At 63.6% G+C, this 23,376-nt stretch overlaps 1 protein-coding gene across 1 annotated transcript in view; it reads left to right on the top strand.

Annotated features, from left to right (window-relative positions):
• The first annotated feature begins 3,181 nt into the window (after nucleotides 1-3,181).
• ADGRB1 (adhesion G protein-coupled receptor B1) overlaps nucleotides 3,182-23,376 on the top strand; it is a 62,554-nt gene continuing 42,359 nt past the window's right edge. The window contains exons 1-15 of the mRNA XM_019657773.1: nucleotides 3,182-4,171; nucleotides 13,985-14,146; nucleotides 15,080-15,190; nucleotides 15,655-15,819; nucleotides 16,175-16,339; nucleotides 16,663-16,836; nucleotides 17,257-17,421; nucleotides 17,627-17,728; nucleotides 18,406-18,512; nucleotides 18,733-18,927; nucleotides 19,342-19,410; nucleotides 20,127-20,235; nucleotides 22,186-22,329; nucleotides 22,827-22,902; nucleotides 23,097-23,199. Of these exons, the coding sequence (XP_019513318.1) occupies nucleotides 3,400-4,171; nucleotides 13,985-14,146; nucleotides 15,080-15,190; nucleotides 15,655-15,819; nucleotides 16,175-16,339; nucleotides 16,663-16,836; nucleotides 17,257-17,421; nucleotides 17,627-17,728; nucleotides 18,406-18,512; nucleotides 18,733-18,927; nucleotides 19,342-19,410; nucleotides 20,127-20,235; nucleotides 22,186-22,329; nucleotides 22,827-22,902; nucleotides 23,097-23,199 (2,619 nt within the window). The 5' untranslated portion in view covers nucleotides 3,182-3,399. The remainder of the gene's footprint in view (nucleotides 4,172-13,984; nucleotides 14,147-15,079; nucleotides 15,191-15,654; nucleotides 15,820-16,174; nucleotides 16,340-16,662; nucleotides 16,837-17,256; nucleotides 17,422-17,626; nucleotides 17,729-18,405; nucleotides 18,513-18,732; nucleotides 18,928-19,341; nucleotides 19,411-20,126; nucleotides 20,236-22,185; nucleotides 22,330-22,826; nucleotides 22,903-23,096; nucleotides 23,200-23,376) is intronic.

The following is a 23,376-nucleotide window of genomic DNA, read 5'->3' as shown; positions in this document are numbered from 1 at the left end:
GTCCCCACCCCTCACCTAAAGGCCACTCTGCAGACTGTGGGGAGCCGTGTGGCAGGGACGGAGCAGAGGCTGGCTAAGGGATGGGGGCAGGACCCCAGGAAGAACTGCCTGGAAGCGGGGGCAGTTTGGCCCGTCGTCGAGGTAACAGGAGAGGCAGGATCCCCAGGGAGCCTCAGAGGGGCAGTGGCCGTTGAAAGCTGCAATGACCCAGGCCAGGGTATGGGGACCAACCGTCAGACAAGCAGCCTGTGGTTTGGGAGAGGAGACAGTTGCCCTGTGTGAGCTGATGGGGAGGCATGACCACTGACTACACAGACCCCCAGCACCGGGGTCAGCGTCCACCAGCCTCTTGAGCCCTCACCTTTGGTGAGCAGGTTCAGAGACTTCTGACCCCCAGCGGAGGCCTTGGTGCTGGGTGTGGCCGAGGGGAGGGGTGGGAACCAGCCCGGGGAGCCCAACACGCAGGGCGCCTGCTATGGGCCCGCCGCCCACTCGGCCCGGACCTCCTCATCTGAGGCCTGCCTGGGGCTCCTCAGGGCTCCAGCCTGGCCTCTGGGTTCTCTCGGGACAGCCCTCTCCAGGCAGGGCCTCCTCTCCGAGTCTAGGTCCCCGTCCCCCTGCCTCCCACATCCCAGCACAGCTGAGCCTGGCTCTCCTCCTGCCGTGTGACCTTGGACAAGCACGCTACACACACACACACACACACACACACGTGCACGCACCTGCATGTATACACACACACAAAGGCACATGCATGGATGTACATGGGCTTGCACACACGCGTGTGCACACACGTCTGCTCCTCTTACCTCAGTGAGGGCTCCTACCACCCAGCACCCACTTGTCCGAACTGGAAGCTTGTCTTCTCCGTGACCCTATCTCCTCTCTAACGCCCTCCTGGCCCAGGTGCCACCTCCTCCAGCTCTCCCCACCTGCCCTGCCCTCACTTATCCTAAGGCCCCTCCCAGGTACTGCGCCCTCCAGGAGACCACCCCGGGTGCCAGTTGGGGGCAGGACCACCCCTGCACGTCCGTCCCTACCCTGTCTCAGATCCGATCGCCAAGGCCTGGGATGGACTCAACTGGTCAGCCTTTTCGGGAGCTGTGTGACCTGGGGCCTGATGCTGATGTGGCCCCAGCCGCCAGCTCTCTGCCAGCCTGAGCCTGCCTTGGCAGTGAGACGGCTCGGAGCGGCCTCTGAGCCGCTGATCCAAGGCCTTGCTGGAGGGTATCGGGCAAGTAGTCACTGGGGATGAAGGGCCTCAGCCCGCTGGAGGGGACCTGTGGGCCTGTCGGGGGCAGGGGAGGGTGGGGCGTGGGCAGATGGAGGCTGAGTGACTGCTGCCTGTCGGGAGCCGTCTGCACTGACAGCCTGGGCCTCCGGCCCGGCTCTGCCCTGTGACCAGAAGAGGCAGGCCCGGGCCAGCTCCGTGAGGCTCAGAGTCGTAGCTGGGACAGCCTCTGGCCAGCAGAGCCAGGGCGTGACTTGTGGTTCAAGTCGGAGATGTCCTAGACGGTGCCAGGAAGGGACCTCAGTCCTGCTGCTCCCCTCCTGCCCCTGGCTCCCTGGTGGTCCTTGTGGTCGCCCCAGTGGGACCCCAGGGCTCCAAAGAACCCTGTATAAGAACCCCATGGGTGGGCACTTCTAGGCTGTCTTCTGGCCCCAGGAGCTTGTTGGAGGCTCACCCCAGAGCTTTGGTCTCCACTTGACAGGTGGGGAAACTGAGGCTGGGAGGCAGGGGACTTGCCCGAGGCCACACAGCCATGAGGGGCAGCCGGAGTCCAGGCCTCCCAGCTCTGCCTGCGCTAGCTCCCTGCTCTGTCTCCAAGGCCCACGCAGGAAGGACGCCAGGAGGGGACTGCAGAGCAGTGACCGACCTTGTGTCGCCGGCCAGCTGGGCCCAGGCAGCAGGAAGCGGCGAGTCCCTGTGGGCAGGTGGCCGGTGCGTGCACCGTCAGCAGAGTGGACGCACTGGCACCAGGAGGCCAGGCGGGCTCCGGGGCTGGCTGCCACTCTCCTGGCCGGCCAGCTCAGCTGCTGCAGGTCGGGATGGGCAGCATTGGCCTCGGAGCCCTGGGTGGCTCCATGTCCCTGCTCACACACCAGGAGTGGCCTTCCTGTCCCTGGGGTGTGCACAACAGGAGCAAGGAGTGATGCCAGTGGCACAAGGTGGGGGTCAGTCTGAGGCTTTAAGTGTGGGCCCTCCAGCCCCTACACTGTGACCTTGGGTAAGTCACTTACCCCCTCTGAGCCTCAGTTTCCCCATCCTGAAATGGGGGTAATAGCTCCAGCCTTGAAAAGCAGGGGTCAGTGCAGGCCCAGCTGGACTCTGGCAGCTCCAGGACACTCCATGCCCCAGCCCTTCCCACCTGGAGGTGCAGAGCCTGAGAGGCCAGTGGGTCCCCAGCACAGATGGCCGGGGAGCACAGCAGGGGTGGAGGGCTCCGAGAGGCTGCAGTGACAGGTGGGGACCATGGAGGAGGTGGGTGGATGTCCGTTACAGCCTGGGAACAAGGTCTGACCCCCACCCCCACACATCTCAAAGAACTAGTCACTGTGCTGTGAGGAGGGGTCTCTGCTCCCCCATCCTGGGCAAGGCTTAGAGGCGCGGGGCTGCCAGAGGCTGGGGGATGGCTACAGTGACTTTCGTCCTCTGCTCCCTGTGTCCCACTTCCCTTCCTGTCAGGTCTGCTGGGGGGGGGGAGGTCATAAAGGAAGGAGACAGGTAAGGGGACGGACAGCGAGGAGAGAGCCAGGCCTCCCTCCCACGGGGCTCAGAGACAGACAGCTACAGAGGCCCAAGGGGATGGATGGCCACTATGGCCGTGACGGGGTGAGCGGCTAGGCAGCAGGCCCAGAGCCCTTGGGAGCCACGCCAGGCTGCGGGCCAGACGGGCACAGTCGGGGTCCCTGTGGCATGCGCCCTGGCCTGGCGCTGCCCAACACGCCCCGCTCAGGCCTGGGTGGAGGAGGGGTCTCTTGTCCTCCTGGCTGGGCCCCTGCAGGTGGACACACTGGAGGGTAGCTGATGGACAGGTGGGCAGAGCAGGTGCCTGGGAGCAGGGCCAGGGCCTGTGTGAGCCGCCCAAAGCCCAGGTGGGCACTGCTCCCAGCGCGCCCACAGTCCCAGTCTCCCCAGGGGGTCCACACATCTCCCGTCTGCTCTTTCTCTTTCAGGGGCTGCCGGTGACCACAGGCTGGTGTTAGGGCCCTGGACGTGAGGAGCCGCCATCTCCCTGTCGGTCGTCTGAAGGCCTTTCCTCCTGCCCTCGCTCGGAGCCCCTGCCCTCTGGCCCCGGCCTCTGGCCCGGCCCACTCGACACTGGACCCTGGCATGTCCAGGCCTGGCGGGAGCCTGCCTGCCCAGCCCGCGGAACCCCAGCGGCCCCGCGAGCTAGGATGAGGGGCCAGGCCGCCGCCCCGAGCTCACGCTGGACCCTGGGCCCGCTGCTGCTACTGCTGCTGCTGCTGGGGCACCGGGCGCGGGCGGCCTCGGGGGCCGACTTGGGGCCAGCGGCTGAGCCGTGCGCCACGGTGGTGCAGGGCAAGTTCTTCGGGTACTTCTCGGCGGCCGCTGTGTTCCCGGCCAACGCCTCGCGCTGTTCCTGGACCCTGCGCAACCCGGACCCGCGGCGCTACACGCTGTACCTGAAGGTGGCCAAGGCGCCCACGCCCTGCAGTGGCCCCGGCCGCGTCCGCACCTACCAGTTCGACTCCTTCCTGGAGTCCACGCGCACCTACTTGGGCATGGAGAGCTTCGATGAGGTGCTGCGGCTGTGCGACCCGGAGGCGCCCCTGGCCTTCCTACAGGCCAGCAAGCACTTCCTGCAGATGCAGCGCCAGCAGCCGCCCCTGGAGGACGTCCCCAGGCCCCGGGGCCCCAGCCACGACTTCTCCGTGGAGTACCTGGTCGTGGGCAACCGCAACCCCAGCCGGGCCGCCTGCCAGATGCTGTGCCGCTGGCTGGACGCCTGTCTGGCCGGTAGCCGCAGCTCGCACCCCTGTGGCATCATGCAGACCCCCTGTGCCTGCCTGGGCGGGGACGCTGGAGAACCTGACTCCAGCCCCTTGGTTCCCCGTGGGGACGTCTGCCTGAGGGACGGAGTGGCTGGTGGCCCTGAGAACTGCCTCACCAGCCTGACCCAGGACCGGGGCGGGGATGGCGTTCCAGGTGAGTGACGACCCGGAGAGGACCCAGGGATGGCTCTCTGGGCAGAGGATCTTCTCTGCAGGGCTGTCCTGGCCGCCCGCCCCCACCCCCCTCCTGAGCACACCATCAGGGAAGCCAGTGCATAGAGACAAGCTGGCTGCTGGTGCACCCAGTACAGGCAGCCTGGGTGCTGGCCACTGGACCCCAGGGCCCGCATGGTGCCCAGTACACGCAGCCTGGGTGCTGGCCACTGGACCCCAGGGCCCACATGGTGCCCAGTACACAGGAGGTGCTCAGTGAAAGGAGGAAGGAAGGAATGAACAACGGGTTTGATCTCCTTCAGGTGATGTGGTTTTAAATTCCTGGCTGGGAGGGCCGGCTGAGTGGCTCAGCTGGTTAAGAGCTCGCTCGAGAGTACAAACTCTGAGCAACAGGGTCACCGGTTTGATTCCCTGCCCGAGCTGAGCTGCCAACAGGTGGCAGGATGGCTCAGCTAAAAAAAAAAAAGACCACATTTACATCCTGGCTGGGGAGGGTCCTTCCTTTCTCTCAGGCGGGACAATCTAATGTGCCAGCAGGCTGCTGTGGCCCGTGGCGGGTGGCCAGGGTCTGCAGGGGCACCTTGGGATGTGTGCCGTGTGGAGAAAATGTGAGCAGACTGGGGTGTCTGGAGATGTGGTCAGGAGACGGCATTTGGGGATTGAGTGCGATGTGGCCGTGTAGATCGTTTGTACAGCAGTTTAGCGACTGCGCCTGCAGTGTGTTCCAGGGGCCATGGACACGGCAGTGACAGCCAACCCAGCCCCGCCCTCATGGAGGTGGGGGGCGGCAAGGAAGGCCCCGTGAGAGCATGTTGGGGACAACACAAGGGAAAGGTCGCTGGTGCTGGAGCTCAGGGGTCACTTGGATCAGGGGCCATGTTCAAGGTTCTGGCAGAGGTGTCAGGATGCACTACAGGCCCAGGGCAGGGCAACGGCTGGAAGTGGGCGTGTGCTCATGTCCAGCAGAGAGAACCCGGTCCTGCACAGGAGGATGCTGTTAGTGGGATGGGACACTGGGTGGGGCTCCACGGGAGTGGGGGAGCAGGAGGGCCCCCCCATCCCAGTTGCGGGATGCTCAGAATTTCCTGGGAGCATCTGTGAGGCTGGGGCACTGGCTGGCGGAGGGACAGCAGCAGGGGTCAGCTTGAGACGCCTGCCAGGCAGGCCGCTGAACACACGTGCTGTGCATCCGGGGGCCAGGCCAGAACGGGCGTTCCATGCTGAGTGGGTCACTGTGGGGCCGGGTGACATTGTCCAGGGCCAATGAACTACTTCTCAGAATAACGTCTTTAAAGGCATAAAATAAGCATGTGGGGTACAAAGGAACCCAGATATCCTGGAACCCAGTTCTATTCATGGCCCCCGGGGCCTAGATTTCAGATTCAAGGCCTCCGTGAGCAGAGCTGGAAGGGAGTGGAGGGGAGAAGGGAGGTGGTGGGCAGAGCCTCCAGGAAGTGGGGGCTCGTGGGGTATCCAGAAAACCAGCAGAAAATGTCTCATCAAGATGGGGGGTCACCAGTTGTGTCAGCCCCCAGCAGCGGGGGCTGGGAGTGCTGACCTTGGGGCAGGGCAAGGCAGAGGTCACTGTGACCTTGGCTTGGCTAGCTTCTGAGGGGCAGAGACGTGGGCAGCACGGTTTGAGAGTGGGGAGGACGCAGGAGGAGGCATCTTGCTTCCTGGATGCGGAGTGGCGCGCTGGGGAGTGGCCACCGGGCCCCTGAGCCTCGGTCGCCTCATCTGCAAAGTGCTGGCTGCTTTTGCAGGACCGTGCTGTCACATAGGAGGTGATGGCCCTGGGGCCTGGCCCACGTCGGTGCCCAGTGTGTAAGAGCTGGTCTCTGTGAGCGTCGTGGGCCAGCGGCCGTGCTGAGAAAAGCCCGGTGCTGCTCAGAGCCACGTGGAGATGCCAGAGAGAGAAGGTCGAGAGGACCGGGCTGGCATCCGTGCACGATGACAAGTGGCAGAGCTGTGTGCCCAGGGGCCTAGAGCCCCACTCCCCATGGAGCACCTACTGCGTGCCGATGCAAGAGTTGGGGAACGAGGGGGAACAGGCCTGCCAGCCACAACTGACTTGCTACCTCAAGAGCAGAAGGGTTACCCGAGGGCTTTCAGCAGAAGAGTGCTGTTACTTGGACTGTAACTGCAGAAGGGTGTGGCCCAGAGAGGTCAGTCCAGGACAGGGAGGGGCCCCTGCAGGCATCCAGGAGGGGGCTGAGAGGGAGGAGGAGGGTCTGGGGGTGGAGCTGACGGAGGTGACCGGACCACTCGGGGTTTCTGGCCTAGAACGAGGTCGTTCACCCAGGTATCTGGTGGGGACGCAGTGGGGAGGGCCAGGCTGGAGAGGAAGACCCGGAGGTCAGAGTGGGGCTCGAGTGTGAGATGCTCGTGGGTCACCCCGGGTGCAAATGTGCTGTGGGCAGGGCCCGCTTAGGGTCGAGTCCCAGCTCACTGTGTCCCCGGGCCACTCCCATCAGCTCCTTTCATCCGCTCAGGCCCCTACTCTTGAAAATGGAAAGAGTAATACGTTCTTTCCTGATTGCCGGGAGGAATGAGAAGTGGGGTGAAAGTTTCTGAACAGCAGTGAGGGTCGTGATGAACCATCAATATGTTGGTTGACTAGAGAGCTTGGGGGGCAGAGACAGTGGAGGGGGAGTGATACTGGAGGTCGGGTTGGGCCGTGGGGGCTTGCGTGGAGATTCTGAGCAGGGGAGTGGCTGGTGGCGGGCTCAGAAGAGGGTGGCGAGGTGTGCATGTGGGTGCGTGTGAGTCTGGACATCCATGTGCTTGAGTATGTGCATGTGAGTGTGCATGTGTGCAGTACCTAGTGTCGGTGTGCGAGCACTGCATGTGCATGCGTGCGTGCGTGTGCACGTGTGTGCTTGGAGGCTGGGCTCTGTGCAGGGCCACTTCTGGCGATTTTGACAAAGCATAGAGTATGGGCCGTGGCAGGGGCAGGTGGCCTTGTGGGAAGGCAGCATGTGAGCGGGACTGCTTGCAACGTGAAGGGACAGTTGGTCTGCACTGGGCAGAAGGGGTCAGAGCGTGTTCCAGGCCCAGAGATGGCTCAGACCTCAGTGCCTATGTCCTGGACCCAGGCTGCTTCTGGCACCTGGGGACTGAAATGATCTTAGGAGTTGTGAGAGCAGCCATGTTTCGAGTGTTTACTTTGTGCCCGAAGCATCCACGTATTCACTAGTTTGCTCTTCCCAACAGCCCGTGAGGCGGGCTTTCCACCCAGGCACCCTCCCGCCACCGGGTGCTCCCTCTCCAGGAACCTCTTCCCCAGACACCCACAAGGCTCCCTCCCTCCAGTCCTTGCTCAGATGCCCCTTCTCAGTGAGGCTGCTTCAGATAGAAACAGCCCCAGCCCCAGCCCTCCACCCCCGCCCCCACTGTCTCTTTTCCCCTTCCCACCTCAGTATCACCTGTGACCACACTGGATAACTTCCCGTATTCGTGGGGTCCCTTCCTGGTTCTCTGTCCCTGCTGGGCAGGGGTGGTAGCCCACTCCCTGACATAGCCCCCAGTGTGTGGAATAGTATTTGGCATACAGAAGGCGCTCATAAATGCTTGTTGAGTGGAATGAGGCATAGAGGCATGAAGGCAGTGTCCAGGGTCACACAGCTGGCAGCAGAGCCAGCTCTTGGCCACCTGGCAGTCCTGGGGCTTCTCCTGTACTGAGCTCTGCTGGGAGGGTCCTGTGTGCACGTGTGTGCATGGGGATAGGGGCACGCATGGACCAGAGAGGCCCAGCAATCATTCAGAAGACACACAGCCGAGTTGGGCCAGGCGCCAGACTCCATATCTTGCCCGCTGAGCTCTGTGCCCAGGGAGCTTTGCTCCCTCATGCTGGCCGGGGAAGGCTGGGACAGGCACGTCCCTCCAACTCCTCCCCAAGAAGGCTGTGTGCAGCCAAGCCGGGGATCGAGCAGGCGGCCCAGGCCAGCCTGTGGCCCATTTACCGCCCTGTGCCCCGCCTGGCCTGTCCAAATGCCACATGGCCACGTCACGCATCTGACTGGGCAAGCATTCCTCAGGCCAGAGCAACTGTTCCCTCGCCGCCCTGTGGCCGCCCGGCTGCCCCTCTCAGACGCACCCCCACCAGGGGTCTCTGCGTGTGTCTCTGTCCTGTAGTCTCTCTGTGCATCTTTCTGCCTCTGGTGAGATGGGGCCACTTCTCTCAAGGGTTGTTTTAAATATTCATGTTTTAATTAAAGAATTTTATTGCAGAAGTGACATGTAAGGTAATGAAAAGCAGTGTCCTGGGGGCTAGAAGCAAGTGTGTGTGTGTGTCCCTGTCCCTGTGTGTGTCCTGGGGGCACGTGTGTCCCCGTGCGCCCCCATGTGCCTGCACGGGACGGGGGATGAGGGCTAGGCTAGCGCCTGAGCGTGTGAGCGACACCTGGGTGTGTGGGTCTGGAGGGCTGTGACGCTGTGATGCGGGGCTGAGGGGCCTTGACCCATCCAAGACCACACAGCCGCTGAGGGAGGGGCTCAGGCCCCACCCCTGCCTCCAGGCCTGTCACCACTGAGCGGGTGACCCCTGCTCTGATACACACGGCCCTGCAGGGCTTGGAGGGGTTCCTCTGGAAGAAGCGTCTGCAGGGTGTGGAGGGCGGCTGGGCCTGGAGTGTGTGGGGGGCATTCCAGGTGGAAGGTCTGTCTCTGAGCTCTTTGGGGGGTTGCACAGGGAGAACAAGAGGGGCCCCCCTGCCAGGGACTTTGGACTGATCATCTCAGCCAGGGATGCGCTCTTTCTGCACAAGGACCAATTTGGAAAACTCCGGAAAACAAAGCTCAGTGTCTACTGGAGACAAGGCCCACTCCAGAGAGCAGGGTGTGGCCCCATGACCATGATGTGCACATGCATGTCCTCACCCACAGGTTCCCACCTGAGGGCAGAGGTCCCACGCCACCCAGCTGCCAGGGCCCTGTTTGGGCTTCATGTCCCAGAAAGATGGGAGAAGGGATGTCAGCTGTACAGCGGAGCCCCGGGGAAGGGCCGGGACTGGCCCAGGTCACCCGGGGCTGAAGGGCAGAGCCGGGGTGGAACCTGGGCCTTCACGCTTGTAATAGGACACCATTCTTAGGACAGCGAGAGTCCGCCTGAGGAGGGAAAGAACGAAGGAGAAAGCGAGTAACCTTGTAGACAGGACCAAGTCAGCTAGCTCAGCAAGCCTCCGTTTCCGTTCTGTGAAATGGGGCGGAGCAGGCCTGCTACAGGGTCTGCATGAGGCGAGGGAGATGGCGCCTCCAGCACAGGTGCTTGGAGGAGCTCTCCTTGTCCTGACCTGGAGGTGGCCCGTGGCGGTGGGCGTGGCTCTCGCCTTATCCTGAGATCCCCCGTCACCTGCTACAACTGGACAGGCTGCTGCCCTTTTTCCCAGACGCTGAGCGTGGGAGCTGCAGACCGCATGGAGGAAGGGAGACCTCAGGCCTGGGGGGTGGGGGGGGCAGCAGCTGGCCAGGGCCTATCCTAGCCCCCGGGGTTCCCCTTTGCACATTCATGCAGGGGGCTCAGAGGAGGAGTCCAGGTGCTCTGGGACAGGCCCTACCTTGGTGGGGGCGGCACAGGGGTCCTCACAGGAGCTGGACTAGGCAGTGGGTGCTTGGGGAGCCCCGCCTGGCAGGCAGGTGCGAATGGGCAGGGGCTGCGAGACCTGCTGGACTGGGGAGACCTCTGCTGGAGGAGATGGGAAGTGCACAGTTCCCTCCTCCAAGCGGGACCACCACACGCCCCAAAGCCCAGCAGCAGCCGGAGGGCCTCCCCCAGCGCCCCATCCCAGCCAACTTGGGGCACAGGGGCCCGAGAGGTGACAGCCTCCAGGCTGGGGCGCCAGGGTGAGAAGGAGGCCAGCAGACCCCTCTCTGTGAGCCCTCTCTCCTGGGTGGCCAGGCTGCCTAGAGGCCATTAACTGGCTCTATTCATCCTGTAATGAGATGGAAATGAGTCTCCCAGACAGAGGAGCATTGAGCTGGCAAAGAATGGCGGCTTCTCTCTGGGCCTGGAGGGGCATCCCGCCCCCAGCCTTGCCCACTCCTCTGCTGCCCCCTCGAAGCCCACCCAGCCCAGGAGCACCTTGGCCACCCAGCGAAGGGCAGCCTAAGAGGGGGCCCTGGGAGTCCTTCCTGGGTGAATCCCCGTCATGGACACACTGCTACCAAGTGTCAGCTACGTGAGGGGACGCACATTAAAAATACAAACGATAACGAAAATAGCAGCTACCGTTTCCTGAACGCTCGTTAGCGGCAGGAGCATGGCCAACGTCGGGGATCGGTCTGTGATGGAATCAGGGCTCAGTGTGTGCAGAGGATCAGGGATCCTGTGCCCTGGAGCAGAAGCCAGGCTACGGACAGGACCAAGCTCAGTATGTGACCAGGGTCAGGGACAGGCCTGAGGGGCCGTCTGTCCTCTGGGCCAGTGCCCCCCCTTCCCTATCCCTCCCCTCTACATCCTCACCACCTGGGTCACCAAGGTAACCAGTCCTGAAATCGTGGGTGTTTTGGCAGCTGAGGCCTAACCTGAGTCTATCCTGAAAGACGGAGCTCTGCAGCAGTTGCCATGGGAACCGAGTGGCATCCTCCGATTAGCCTGGCTTGGACACCCTCTCTCTCTCTGCCACCCACCACTGGTTTCCACGTCACTCAGGCTTCCGTGTGGGGGCTGGGCTGGGACAGCAAGGCATGACAGGCAGGACATGCCCACCCTGACCCCGCCAGGCCTGCGTCCCTGGGCTCCGGCCCTCTCTGTTCCTTTGTCTTGGTGTCACAGGATGAGGTGCTTCAGCAGGTGAGACCGCTGAGGCCTGGAGCGCCGGGCTGGGGGCTGTGGTTGGTCACGGCAGGTGGCCTTAGTGAGGTGGGGGAGGGGTGCAGGGCGAGCATTCAGAATCTCAGGTGGGTTCCAGTGCCCGCTCCCCTCCTTGCCAGCCCTGGGTAACTTGGCCTTCCTGTCTGCATGTGTCAAACGGCTGTGGTTCTGGGCTGAGACCGCCCGAGTGAAAGCATGTGAAATGCAGCAGGAAAGCCCGGTCCCTGGGCAGCCTGGGCCGTCACACCTGCCCTGTCCGTGCACGTGGACACGCGGAGGCTGTGCTGGGGGCCTCCGTGGGGTGCTTCCATGATAACTGCAGTATAAGACAAAGTGGCATTTATGTAGGATTCTCCGTGTGTATAGTTCTCCCTCAGCACCGGAGACCCTCTCACCCCTCAGTGCCAGCTCCAGGGCAGACCCTGGCTGTCTGGACCACCCCTCTTTCAGCCTCAGTTCCCTCCACTGTAAATGGGATGAAAATGCTGCCTCCTGGGGTGGGTGAGACTTAAGGTTCCTGTGTGCTGAGGTGCCTGGCACAGAGCAATGCCGCTGGGGCAGGGGGAGCAGGATACCCCTGTCCAGGACGCTGCCCAGAAGGGCTGGCCCAGGGAGGGCGGCGCAGACAGCCTGTGCAATCCCGCTCAGCCTCTTCCTAGCTGGGCACTCCTTCACCTGGGCTGCCTCAGTCCTCTCATCTGAACAGTGGGAGCGGAGAGGCCTCCCTGTGGTAACACGACGACTGGCAGATGAGGGCGTCATGCCCAGACCCAGGAGGGGTTCAGAACCAGGTCCCTCCGCCCCAGAGGGAGAGTCCATGTAAATAGCAACACGGCCACCACTCTGTGGCCCCAGCAAGCCCCTCTCTGGGTCTCACTGCATACCTGGGAGATGCATTCAAGTGAGAGACAGAACAGGGTCCACGCCCACCGCCCAACTGAGGGACAGCCACCTGGCTGGGCACAGAGGACAGGAGGCATGGCTGTTGTGTGCCCTCAGCAGAGGTGCGCAGCCTGTCTGCGCCCAGAGGGAGGTGGGCCCTGTGGGGGAGTGGGCTCTGTGAGGGAAGGGAGAGGGGAACGTTCCACAACAGGCCTGGGGGTGGCAGGCTCCCCTTCTCACACTGTGGACCCAGGCCAGTGGCTCACACTGGGGAGGTTCCTTCCAGTCCGTGCCTCCCATTCCTTGGTTCCAGACGCCCCCTGCTGTCGGTTCCCAGCACAGCACAGAGGCCATGAGGAGGGGACTCTGGCACCTTTGAGTGGCCCTCCACAGAACAGATCTGTGCCCAACCAGAGTCACTTGGACACTGAGTTTGCCGCAAATCAAAGTGGATTCTCTGGGGTCAACTCCAACCCCAGTGACAACGCTCACACCCATCCTTTCCGAGCCTGTTCTTCCCGTTTATACTCACGCGTCAGTCCTGGGACAGTGCCCCATTAATCCTCAGAAGAGGGACATCAGGTCAGGGCGACATGGACTTGACCATCCCATGGCTGGTGGGTGGTGGGGCCACCATGTGAACCTGTTTTGGGGCCCACCCTCTGTGATCTCCCAAAACCCTCGTTCTCGCCCCGCAGTGGGTCCACTCCCCCAAGCCACAGGCAAGCCGAAAACCCAGATGCACTGGAGCCCCTTCTGATGGGTCCTGTGTGACCTGCCCTGACCAGCCTGGCTCCCCTGCTCCAGCCCCAGGTGAGCAGGGCTCATGGGGCAATGACCCAGCTCCAGGGCGAGTCCTTGCGCTGAACTGTGGCAATGCCATCCGCTGTCTCCTGGCTGCCTTGGGAGTGGGCACAGTGTTGTGTGCTGGTGCAGGATGCCTGCCCGACCTGTGCCCGGCCCATCATAGATGCTGGCGAGGCCGCTCACCGTGACAGAGTCCACCCTGGCCTGCTTCGCTGGGAGTGTGGGGTCCTGGGTGTCCCCGAGGACAAACAGGATGGCAGCGGCTAGAGTTCCTTGCAGCAGGAGCCACCTGGGCAGCCTTAGGCATGGCGTTTGGACAGAAGGCCTGGACAAACAGCCCTTCCTCAGCCCGTCAGCGCAGCCACCAGGCTCTGGCCCAAGATGGGAGCGACCTCCCTGCTCCTCGCCCCTCAGTGGCTCCCCAGTACTTAGAGACTGGCCTGCTCAGTGTCCTTGGTGGCACGAGGGGGGACAGGATGGAGGGAGATCCATGAGGGGCTGAAAGGGGGTGGCTGGGGTCAGGGCAGGGGTGGCTGGAGGGGCCTGGAGGCCCAGGTGGGGGCCATTGTCCCCAGCCACCCTCAGCAGCCAGTGGCCAGTTTTGCCAGGTCGGGGAGGGGACGGGTCTCAGCTTGGCTGAGCCCTGGGTTTGAGGCCCCACTGGGCCACCAGGTGTGGGACCTTGGTCACCTCTAGTGGTCATGCGTGGGGTGGGGGATGATGAGGAAACTGGACTGAGGACCATGGGAGGGCTTCCAGCAGGGCTAGGGGATCTGTGCTCGGGAATGAGGCTTATCAAAGGGCCCCTCTGCCCTCACCCCATCACAGGACCTTATAACGCAGCTGCTGCGGGGGGAGTGGGTGTCATTCGTTCATTCATTCGTTCATTCTTCAGACCCCTCTGGGGCTCCAGCCCCCACGCTGGGGACCTGGATTCAGGGCTGGGGAGACCCTGGCACAGATGCCTATGGACAGAGAGCGGAGAGCACTGTGACCCCAGAGGGGTGCGGAGTGAGCGGTGGGCACCGCACCCCCAGGGCACTCCCTGGGCAGACCCTTCCTCTGCACCTCTGCTTCCCCCGCACTGACCCCATCCAGGCCCACACTCGGCCTCCCTGCTAACCTCCATTGTGGCGCTGGTTACCACGTGGGCCCTCACAGTTGGGGTCTCTCCGTGTGGGCCGCTGTGGCCCCATCCCTGCCTGGGAGACCCCCAGATGTCACTCTCTGAAAGACAACCTATTTCTTTGCCCCCACTCCCGGCTCTGACCGCTGCCCTCTGGTTCCCACCAGGCGGCTGGAAGTTGTGGTCACTGTGGGGCGAGTGCACGCGAGACTGCGGAGGGGGCCTGCAGACGCGGACGCGCACCTGCCTACCTGCCCGGGGCACGGAGGGCGGCGGCTGCGAAGGGGTGCTGGAGGAGGGCCGCCTGTGCAACCGCAAAGCCTGCGGCCGTGAGTGCGCGGGAGGGATGGGGGGGCGTGGAGGGAAGGGTCTGGGGTGGGGCCAGGCCAGATGAGGAAGGGGCCCGGGCTGGGGCGGGGCCAGGCGGAGGCAGGAATCCGGGACTGGCCAGGTCAGCGGCGGACGGGAGCACCCGAGTCAGGGCCAGGCCAGGTGGAGGGAGGGGCCTTCGGGCAAGGCCCGGGAGAGGTGGGCGGGTCCTATGCTGTGAGGGGCGGGGTTTGGTGCGAGGGCGGAGCCGTAGGGTAGAGCCCGGCCAAGGGCGTGGCCCAGGAGGGGCGGGGACCAGTAGAGGGAAAGGCCCAGGAGGAGGAGGGGGACGCAGAGGTAGGTGGGACTGGATGGAACTTTCTTCTCATGTGTGGATTGGTAATTTGGGGGTGCTCGCCCTCTCCGCCCTGGCCAGACCCTCCTGCCCCAGGCCAATCCTGCCTCCAGAACGTATTTCTCTAATAAGACTCCCTAATGACCTCATGTATATTTTAGCTGCTTCCATAAAGTTAAATCAAGTTATAATGAGACTGTCATTCTTCGAGTTGGTTTTTTTCTTGATGAACTTTCCTGGGGAGAAGAGCTCATCTCAAAAGACTGGGGAGGGTGTGTGCTGGTGGGGGGAGGGGGGTCCAGGCCCCAGCAGGCAGGGGAGCTGTGGGATGCTGAGCAGAGGAGGGCAGCAGCCCCTCAAACACGCTGCCCTGCAGGCGCAGGCCCTGGAGGAAGAGCAGAGGCCCAGGGCAGGGGAGGTGGCACCCACAGGAATGGGCCAGATGGGCTGGCGCCGGCCCGGGTGCTCTGGTCCCAGGGTTCCCAATTGTCCAGTGGGGCCAAGCTGCCCTGGTCTGACGGGGGATGGAGGGACCCAGGGCCCAGAGCAAGGCTCTGGAGTGCCACGGCCTGGACGCTGACCTGAGCCTGTCCTGCAGCGGCCGGGCGCACCAGCTCCCGGAGCCAGTCGCTGCGATCCACTGACGCCCGGAGGCGCGAGGAGCTAGGGGACGAGCTTCAGCAGTTTGGGTTCCCGGCCCCGCAGACAGGTGAGCTGCAGGAGTGGGTGGGGCTGACATGTGAGAACAAAACGCTGTCAAGTGGGGAAGGTTGGTTTCACAGGACTAGGTCTTTGGGCAAATACGTGAAGTTCTTAGCTGCTAATGATAAGAAATAACGTTAATAACATACCACAATTAGACTACCGTCTTTGGTGCCAGGCTCTCCTCTCCAGGCCAAATGGCTTTGGGGAAACTAGTGCAGGGCGAAGGGCCCTGTCTGGGACCAGGCCCCAGGGAACCGGAGATGTGACAAGCCCAGCCCTATAGCCTCGCGGGGGAATGGCAGGTCCTGAGGTCAGCCCGAGGTTCAAGCCCCTCAGGTTAGAAGGCCTCACAGCCATCACCTGCAGCCCAGCACCTCGGCCCAACTCTGGGGGGTCCTCCTGGGTCTGACCGCAGTCCGGGCATAGAGGCAGCGGCAGGCCTGTGATGCTGTAGGTCTGGGCCCATAGGTGACCCCGCGGCCGAGGAGTGGTCCCCGTGGAGTGTGTGCTCCAGCACGTGCGGCGAGGGCTGGCAGACCCGCACGCGCTTCTGCGTGTCCTCTTCCTACAGCACGCAGTGCAGTGGGCCCCTGCGCGAGCAGCGGCTGTGCAACAACTCGGCGGTGTGTCCAGGTAGGTGGGCGCGGTGGCGCTGGGCGGCTGAGCGGGGACCCCCGGGCGGGAATGGGGGTGGAGGCGGAGCATCCGAAGCAGGGGTGGGACATCTGAGGGCGGGGCAACCGAAGCTAAGGGGTGCAGGGGCGGGGCATCAGGACACCCGGGGGCGGGGCATCAGGACACCCAGGGGCGGGGCATCAGAACACCTGGGGGCGGAGCATCAGGACACCGGGGGCGGGGCATCAGGACACCCGGGGGCGGAGCATCAAGGGCACAGATGGGGCAGCCGGAGTCCGGGCGGGGTACCGGGAGCCGGGTACCAGGGTCCAGGGGTCGCAGAGCTCAGCAGCGCCCTCCTGTCCCTCCGCAGTGCATGGCGCCTGGGACGAGTGGTCGCCCTGGAGCCTGTGCTCCAGCACATGCGGCCGCGGCTTCCGGGACCGCACACGCACCTGCAGGCCCCCCCAGTTTGGAGGCAACCCCTGTGAGGGCCCCGAGAAGCAAACCAAGTTTTGCAATATCGCCCTGTGCCCTGGTAGGTGAGAGGGAGGGCGCTGGGGGCACATAGGAAGGGAGGAGATGGGGAAGGGCCCCGTGGGTCCAGCCCCAGGAGCCCGGCCTTACCCACCCAGAGACACTTGCTAGGGTGCTCAGAGCTTGATCAGGCTGGAGGTTGGAGACCCTGGGGCAGTCTCATCATGCACCCTTGGTGTTGGGGTGGTGGCCCCCGGGGCACTCACACTTGTGGCTCAGGCTCCATGGTGAGGCGGTGGCCCCTGGGGGGTGTTCACACTGCTTCCCAAACTGGGTGTGGGACCCTGGGTGTTCACACTGGCTCCTGTCCCCTTCCTCCCCTGGGCCGGGCAGTGGATGGAAACTGGAACGAGTGGTCAAGCTGGAGCACCTGCTCCGCCAGCTGCTCCCAGGGCCGGCAGCAGCGCACACGGGAGTGCAACGGGCCCTCATATGGCGGTGCCGAGTGCCAGGGCCACTGGGTGGAGAGCAGAGACTGCTTCCTGCAGCAGTGCCCAGGTCAGGGCCGCACCTGGGGCCTGTGGGTGGGGACCCGGCAGGCGCGAGCCGTGGAGGAGGGGTGAGGCCCGTGGGGGCTAACTGTGGGCCCTGGCATGTGGCCACAGGGGCGTGAGGGGTTGGTGGGAAGTGGGGGCGGTCCTGGGGGCCAGTGGGATGGGGGTGGGCCTGGGGGACCGGTACACGTGAGGCATTTGGTTTTCTGTATCAAGTTGACCTCCGCTTTCTCCATCTGTGGTCTCCATTTCTTTTCTCCTCATGGCTTTCTGCTCCTACCTCCCGGGTCCCTGCGGCTGTGTGTGCCTGGCCCTCCCTGTTTCCTGCGTCTCCATGGCCCTGTGTATCTGCACTGTGGTGGCTCCTGAACCTGCACCCTCCTCGTCCCCGTCCCTGTGCCTCCGCACCTGGCTTGCCCCGCAGTGGATGGGAAGTGGCAGGCCTGGGCGTTGTGGGGCGGCTGCAGTGTCACGTGTGGGGGTGGCACGCAGCGACGGGAGCGTATCTGCTCGGGGCCCTTCTTTGGGGGAGCAGCCTGCCAGGGCCCACAGGAGGAGTTCCGCCAATGCAGTGCCCAGCGGTGTCCCGGTGAGTGACCTTCCCACCCCCACAGCTGGGCTCCAGGAGGGCACACGGAGTGACTGGGTGGGCTTGGGGTTGAGCTTGCTGGGGAATTACTTCCTCTTGTGATGGTGGATGTCCTGGGGGGATCTTGGGCTCTTGACCATGCTGCCAGCTCTTGGCACCCCTTCCCATATTTTGCCCCCACTCACCATGTCTGGCCCCTTGGCAGAGCCCCATGAGATCTGTGACGAGGACAACTTTGGCACTGTGATCTGGAAGGAGACCCCAGCAGGAGAGGTGGCCGCAGTCCGGTGTCCCCGAAACGCCACGGGTAAGGGCTGGCAGACAGCCGGTGTGGGGGGCTCCTGCCCTATCCTCACATAGCTGTCTGTGGGGCCGTGAGATGCCCCAACAGGCTAGCCCCGAGGGGCTGTCAGAGTAGGGGATGTGTTCCTTTCTGGCCCGTGGCTCCTGTTGGGTGACAGGATGGTGGCGGTTCTCTATTGTCGTCACCACTGTGTGCTCACAGCCGTGCCTCGCTCCCTGACCGTTTCCTGGCAGTAGGCTCTGGGTCACAGGTGTGCCTGTATTTAGGGCCGTCACTACCTGACACCAAATGGCCCCAAAGACTGCCCAGTGTCCCCCGCCATGGGTGGAGCTAGGCCAGGGGCCAATGCTGTGAGCTCTCGATGGGGAAGGGCTCTGGAAGAGGCCCCGAGCTGAACCTGAAGCCCCCCGCTCCACCGAGGACTCTGCCCCATGCAGGTGGGGTCCCTGAAGGTTTGGCCCCTGCCAGGTCACTGCAGCAGCCACTCAGAAATGTCCTGAGGGAAAGAAAGCAAGGAGGCCTAGCCCCCGTGCCAGAGGGAGGCCATGGGCGCGTCCCTGCTTCTGGGGCTGAGGTCCCATCCAGAGGGGCTCGAGCGTGGGAGTTGCGGGTGGGATTCCTGCACCAGAGGTGGGCATCCAGCTGGGACGTGGGAGGCAGAGCTGTCCCCTGCTCCCCAGGCCTCATCCTGCGACGCTGCGAGCTGGACGAGGAAGGCATCGCCTACTGGGAGCCCCCCACCTACATCCGCTGCGTCTCCATTGACTATCGAAACATTCAGATGATGGTGAGGCCTGGCCCTGAGGTCTCCTGCCCTGCCCAGCCCGTCACTCTAGGGCGCTCCTCTGCCCTGTGTCCCCAGTGGCATGCTCTGTGGGCACGAGTCAGCGATGGCCACTGGCTGGGGGCTGTAGAGGGTAGAGGGTCCTCTAGGCGTGGGAGGTCCTTGGTACCTGCCTTGACATGTCCTGCAGGATCATGACACCCAACCCTCTCTATCTCTCCAGACCCGGGAACACCTGGCGAAGGCTCAGCGTGGGCTGCCTGGGGAAGGGGTGTCGGAGGTCATCCAGACGCTGGTGGAGATCTCCCAGGATGGGACCAGCTACAGTGGGGACTTGCTCTCCACCATCGATGTCCTAAGGAACATGACCGAGATCTTCAGGAGGGCATACTACAGCCCCACCCCTGGGGACGTGCAGGTGGGCTCCCAAGAGGGCGTCCCAGGGGAGAGGTACCTGGGAAAGTGGGTGGAGGGCAGTCCTGGACCCCAGCCTTACACTGAGCCCGGACTGGCCATAGGCTGGGCCCTGACCCCAACCTCATACTGAGCACCAAAGGCTGCCCAGTGTCTGCACCTGGTCACATATTGAGTATTGACTTAGATTACATACTGAGCCCTGATCCTGGTCACCTGCTGAGCCCTGACCCTGGTCACCTGCTGAGCCTTGACCTTCATCACACTGTGAACCCTGACCTTGGTCACACGCTGAGCCCTGACCCTGGTCACACGCTGAGCTCTGACCCTGGTCACACGCTGAACCCCGGTCACACGCCGAGCCCTGACACCAGCGCCTTGCTCTCTGCTCACAGGCCCTTCCTCCTCTTCTTTCCAGAACTTTGTCCAGATCATCAGCAACCTGCTGGCGGAGGAGAACCGCGACAAGTGGGAGGAGGCCCAGCTGGTAAGGACAGCAGTCCGGGGTCCTCGTCGTCAGGGCAGCAGGACGGGCGCTGGCATCCACGGTGCCTCCTTAAGTCCCAGGCAGCCCCAGCTGGGGCCCTGGATTCAAATCCCAGCTCCGCCTCTTCCAGTCGGGTGGCCCTTAGCAAGGCGCTGAGCTGCTCAGCCTCGGTTGGCCTGTCCGTCAGAGGATGCCTCGTGAGGCGCAGCGAGGGGTGTGGGGAAACGTGCTGGCTGCTTGGTGCTCGTCGGGAAGGCCTGGATGTGGTGGCTCTTTCTCATCTGAAATCAGGGTCCCTCCCATCCTCCCAGACTGACCTGGAGCCTGCCATGACTCCTGTCCCCAGGGCAGTACCCGGTGTGGGGACGGCAGGTGCCCAGAGACCCCGGCTTCCCTCCGTAGCCTGGACCCCTGGCCACAGGCTGTAGCACAGTGTCTGGGCTCAGCGTTCTCATCGACGAATGGCAATGTGCCCTCAGAGGTCCTGACCCTGCTTGCCGTCAGGTCCCGGGCTCCAGTGCTAGGGAGTGACCCAGACACGGAGGGGACAGGGGACGGATGAGGAAGGGGTGGGAGGAAGCCGGGAAACGAGAAGGCGTGTCCCCGGCTGGGGGGCGGGGTCGTTTGGTGACACCCTCACTTAGCTCTGGTGTGCTTGAGGGGGGCTGCTCCCACCGGCTCTGAGGCTCCCTGACCCCACCCCTACCTGCCTCCAGATGGGCCCCAATGCCAAGGAGCTCTTCCGGCTGGTGGAGGACTTCGTGGACGTCATTGGCTTCCGAATGAAGGATTTGCGGGATGCGTACCAGGTGACAGACAACCTGGGTAAGCCCACCCCACGCTCCTCTCACCCCGCCAGCGCCGTACCCCTTCCCTGCAGCCCTGGGCAGAGGCAGCGGCCACACCCCTCCAGGCCAGCCTGTTTGTTTGGGTGCACGGACCTGAAGCTCCTGGTGACTGGGTTCTGATATGAACCTGGGAGGGGTCAGCATGGGCTGTCTTAGACCCAGACAACGTCCCAGGACACACCAGGAACCCCAGTGCACAGCCAGCCTCTTGGGTATACCTCCCTGGGGCTGGGGTCCTACTTTGACTTGTTACCCCCAGTGCTCTCTCTGAGATTTGAAGGCAGGGCTGCACAGCCACCCCTGCTCTGCCCTCCGCTCCCAGAAACGCCATGTCGGAGGGGACTGGTCTCCACCCAGCGCCCTGCATTGACTGAGATGGTGACAGAGCTCACCTCTGGGGATGAGAGAGTAGTAAACGGGCCGGGGACCTGGGAGGTCAGTGCCTGCAGCAGTCACACCAACAGCTACTCCCAGTGTGCTCTTCCATAGCTCTCATGGGCCACACTTGTCACGTTCTCCCTATTTGGGGCATCTCCCCAGACTCTGTCCATGCACCCCGCATACACCCCACACCCTGTTCCTGGAACACCTAACCCAGGAATCCAAGCAGCCCGACCTCTTCAGGTCTTTATTCAGTCACCTCCTCGGGGAGGACTCCGGACCACCCTGTTGGGAAGTGTGCCCCGCTCTCTCCTGCACCCCAACCCTGTGGTCCGCACTGCCTGCCTGTCTGCCCCGCTTGCTGTCAAGGCCAGGAGTTGTCTCCTGTGGCCCCTGCCGCACCTTAGCACTAGTACATAGGGCACACAGCAGGCGCTCCGTGCACGTGCTGAGGGCGTGACTTTGTTCACTGTCCTCTCATTGGTGAACTCGAAACACAGGGTTGGCCATTTAGAGAGGAGGGGCCTGTCCCTGTCCCCAGGCCTCTCACAGGGGACGTGCCGTGGTCCCCAGCGCTGACCACACAGGGAGGGCATGGCTGGTAAGCCAGGCACGGAGGCGGCACTGGCGAGTGGGGTGGGTTTCTGTTGGGAAGAGGCCGCAGAGATGGGCGAAGGCCAGGTAGCAGCTGGGCAGGAGGAGGCTGTGGGTCCCCGGCCCATCCCCCTTCACCCCACACCTAGTGTACCCCTCATGCATACCTCAACCCAGGCTGTGGGGTGTTGGTGAAGGGAGCACAGTGTCTGCCTGGGTCGGGGGGGCGGGAATTAAGGGGACTCGAGAGACCAAGCCCCTCATACCCAAGTCCTGTCCTCCCAGGCCTGCGTCTGCCACACGTCCAGGGGATGCCCCTGGTTGGGGGTCCTTCAGACGTGAGCTTGGCTGGGACCCGGGTGGGGCTGAGGGTCTTCAGGGGGCTGGCCAGACCCCAGGGCCAGGCTCCCACAGGGACAGTCTGGGTGGAAAGGCCACTGAGAACTGTCCCCAACTCCAGCTTCTCCCCACAGCCCGGCACCTGCCTTCCAGGTCACCTCTCCCATCCAGCCATCTGTTGTCCCCTTGCCATCCTCGGCCTGGGAGGTGGGGTCTGTCCGTCCCTTTTTAAGAGCCAGGGTGGAGGGGGAGCTGGGCTCCAGCATCCCAGTAAGGGGGTGCCAGGGTGGCCCTAGGACACAGCCGACCCGGAAAGCCTGTGTAGGGACAGTGCATGCGGGGAGGGCAGCTGGTCTGCAACGTGGGGCCGGGGGCCTGGGGGAGGAGCCGGGGAGGCAGGTGCCCAGGTCCTGGGCTTCACAGGGAGGTGGCACCAAGCAGGAGCCTGGCTGGGGGCCCCACGTACCTTGTGCCCCTCTGAGCCGTGGGCATCCCGCGTGATAACCCTGGACTCCTGGGCCTGCTGCAGCACCCCAGGGCCAAGGCTCCATGTCATGTAACCACTCTGTCCCTGTCTCTGTTCCTTCTTTCCCTGTGTGCCCCCCCCCCGCAGTCCTGAGCATCCATAAGCTCCCGGCTAGCAGAGCCTCGGACATCAGTTTCCCCATGAAAGGCTGGCGGGCCACGGGCGACTGGGCCAAGGTGCCGGAGGACAGGGTCACTGTGTCCAAGAGCGTCTTCTCCACGGGGCTGGCAGGTGAGGAGCCCCGGGGCATGGGAAGGGCCCTCACTGGAGACTTGGGCCCCAGGGGGTGAGAGCCCACCCCCTTGGAAGGTCCCTCTGGAGCCTGGCCTGCTGCCCCAAGGACCAGGGTGGCACCCATGTTTCTGCTCAGTGTTCCCAAGGTCTCCCCCTCCTCCAGGAAGCCCTCCCTGCCCTCTCTGTGCTGGGAAGCTCCCAGGCAATCTTTGTTGAATGGATGAATAGGCCTTCTCCTCACAGGGAGGGACAGGATGTCACACAGCAGGCGACCCTGGTTCCCAGGAAGAGAAGCCCTGCCCTGCCTGCCCTCAGCTCTTGGAAGTCACTTAGGGGGCCCTAGGCAGTCACCCCAGTGCTCCAACTGCAGGGCTGCATCCGTGGTGGGGGTGAACATGATGACGGAGCCTGGCCTTTCCCCGGGGACGCAGGCTGGAGCAGAGTCCAGGCTTGGGGACGGTCGGGAGGAGGGTGACTGGCGCACTGTCTTGCAGAGGCTGATGACTCATCTGTATTTGTGGTGGGCACCGTGCTCTACCGAAACCTGGGCAGCTTCCTGGCCCTGCAGAGGTGGGCACCATGGGGCATTGAAGGGCTGCGGATTTGGGGGGAAAGGGGCAGGCCTGGAGGAGATGGGGTGCTGGGCATGGAGGCACAGGGGACCGGGGTGTGGTGGGCATTCAGAGAAGGGGTCCGGAGGTGGGCCTGGGCCTGCGGGAGGGCGGCTCCCGGATGCCCTGACGCCGCTGGCTGGCGCCCCCCAGGAACACCACCGTCCTGAACTCCAAGGTCATCTCAGTGACGGTGAAGCCACCCCCTCGCTCCCTGCTCACACCCTTGGAGATCGAGTTTGCCCACATGTACAACGTGAGTACCCTCCACGTGTATGTGTGTGCACATCTGCATGTACATGCACAACGTGAGTACCCTCCGCGTGTACACATGTGCACATCTGCATGTACATGTACAACGTGAGTACTCTCCGCGTGTACGCGTGTGCACATCTGCATGTACATGTACAACGTGAGTACCCTCCGCGTGTAC

Source organism: Hipposideros armiger, unplaced genomic scaffold (assembly GCF_001890085.2).
Source record: "Hipposideros armiger isolate ML-2016 unplaced genomic scaffold, ASM189008v1 scaffold_280, whole genome shotgun sequence".
Lineage (NCBI taxonomy): Eukaryota > Metazoa > Chordata > Mammalia > Chiroptera > Hipposideridae > Hipposideros > Hipposideros armiger.
This window is presented reverse-complemented; position numbering and strand designations above follow the sequence as displayed.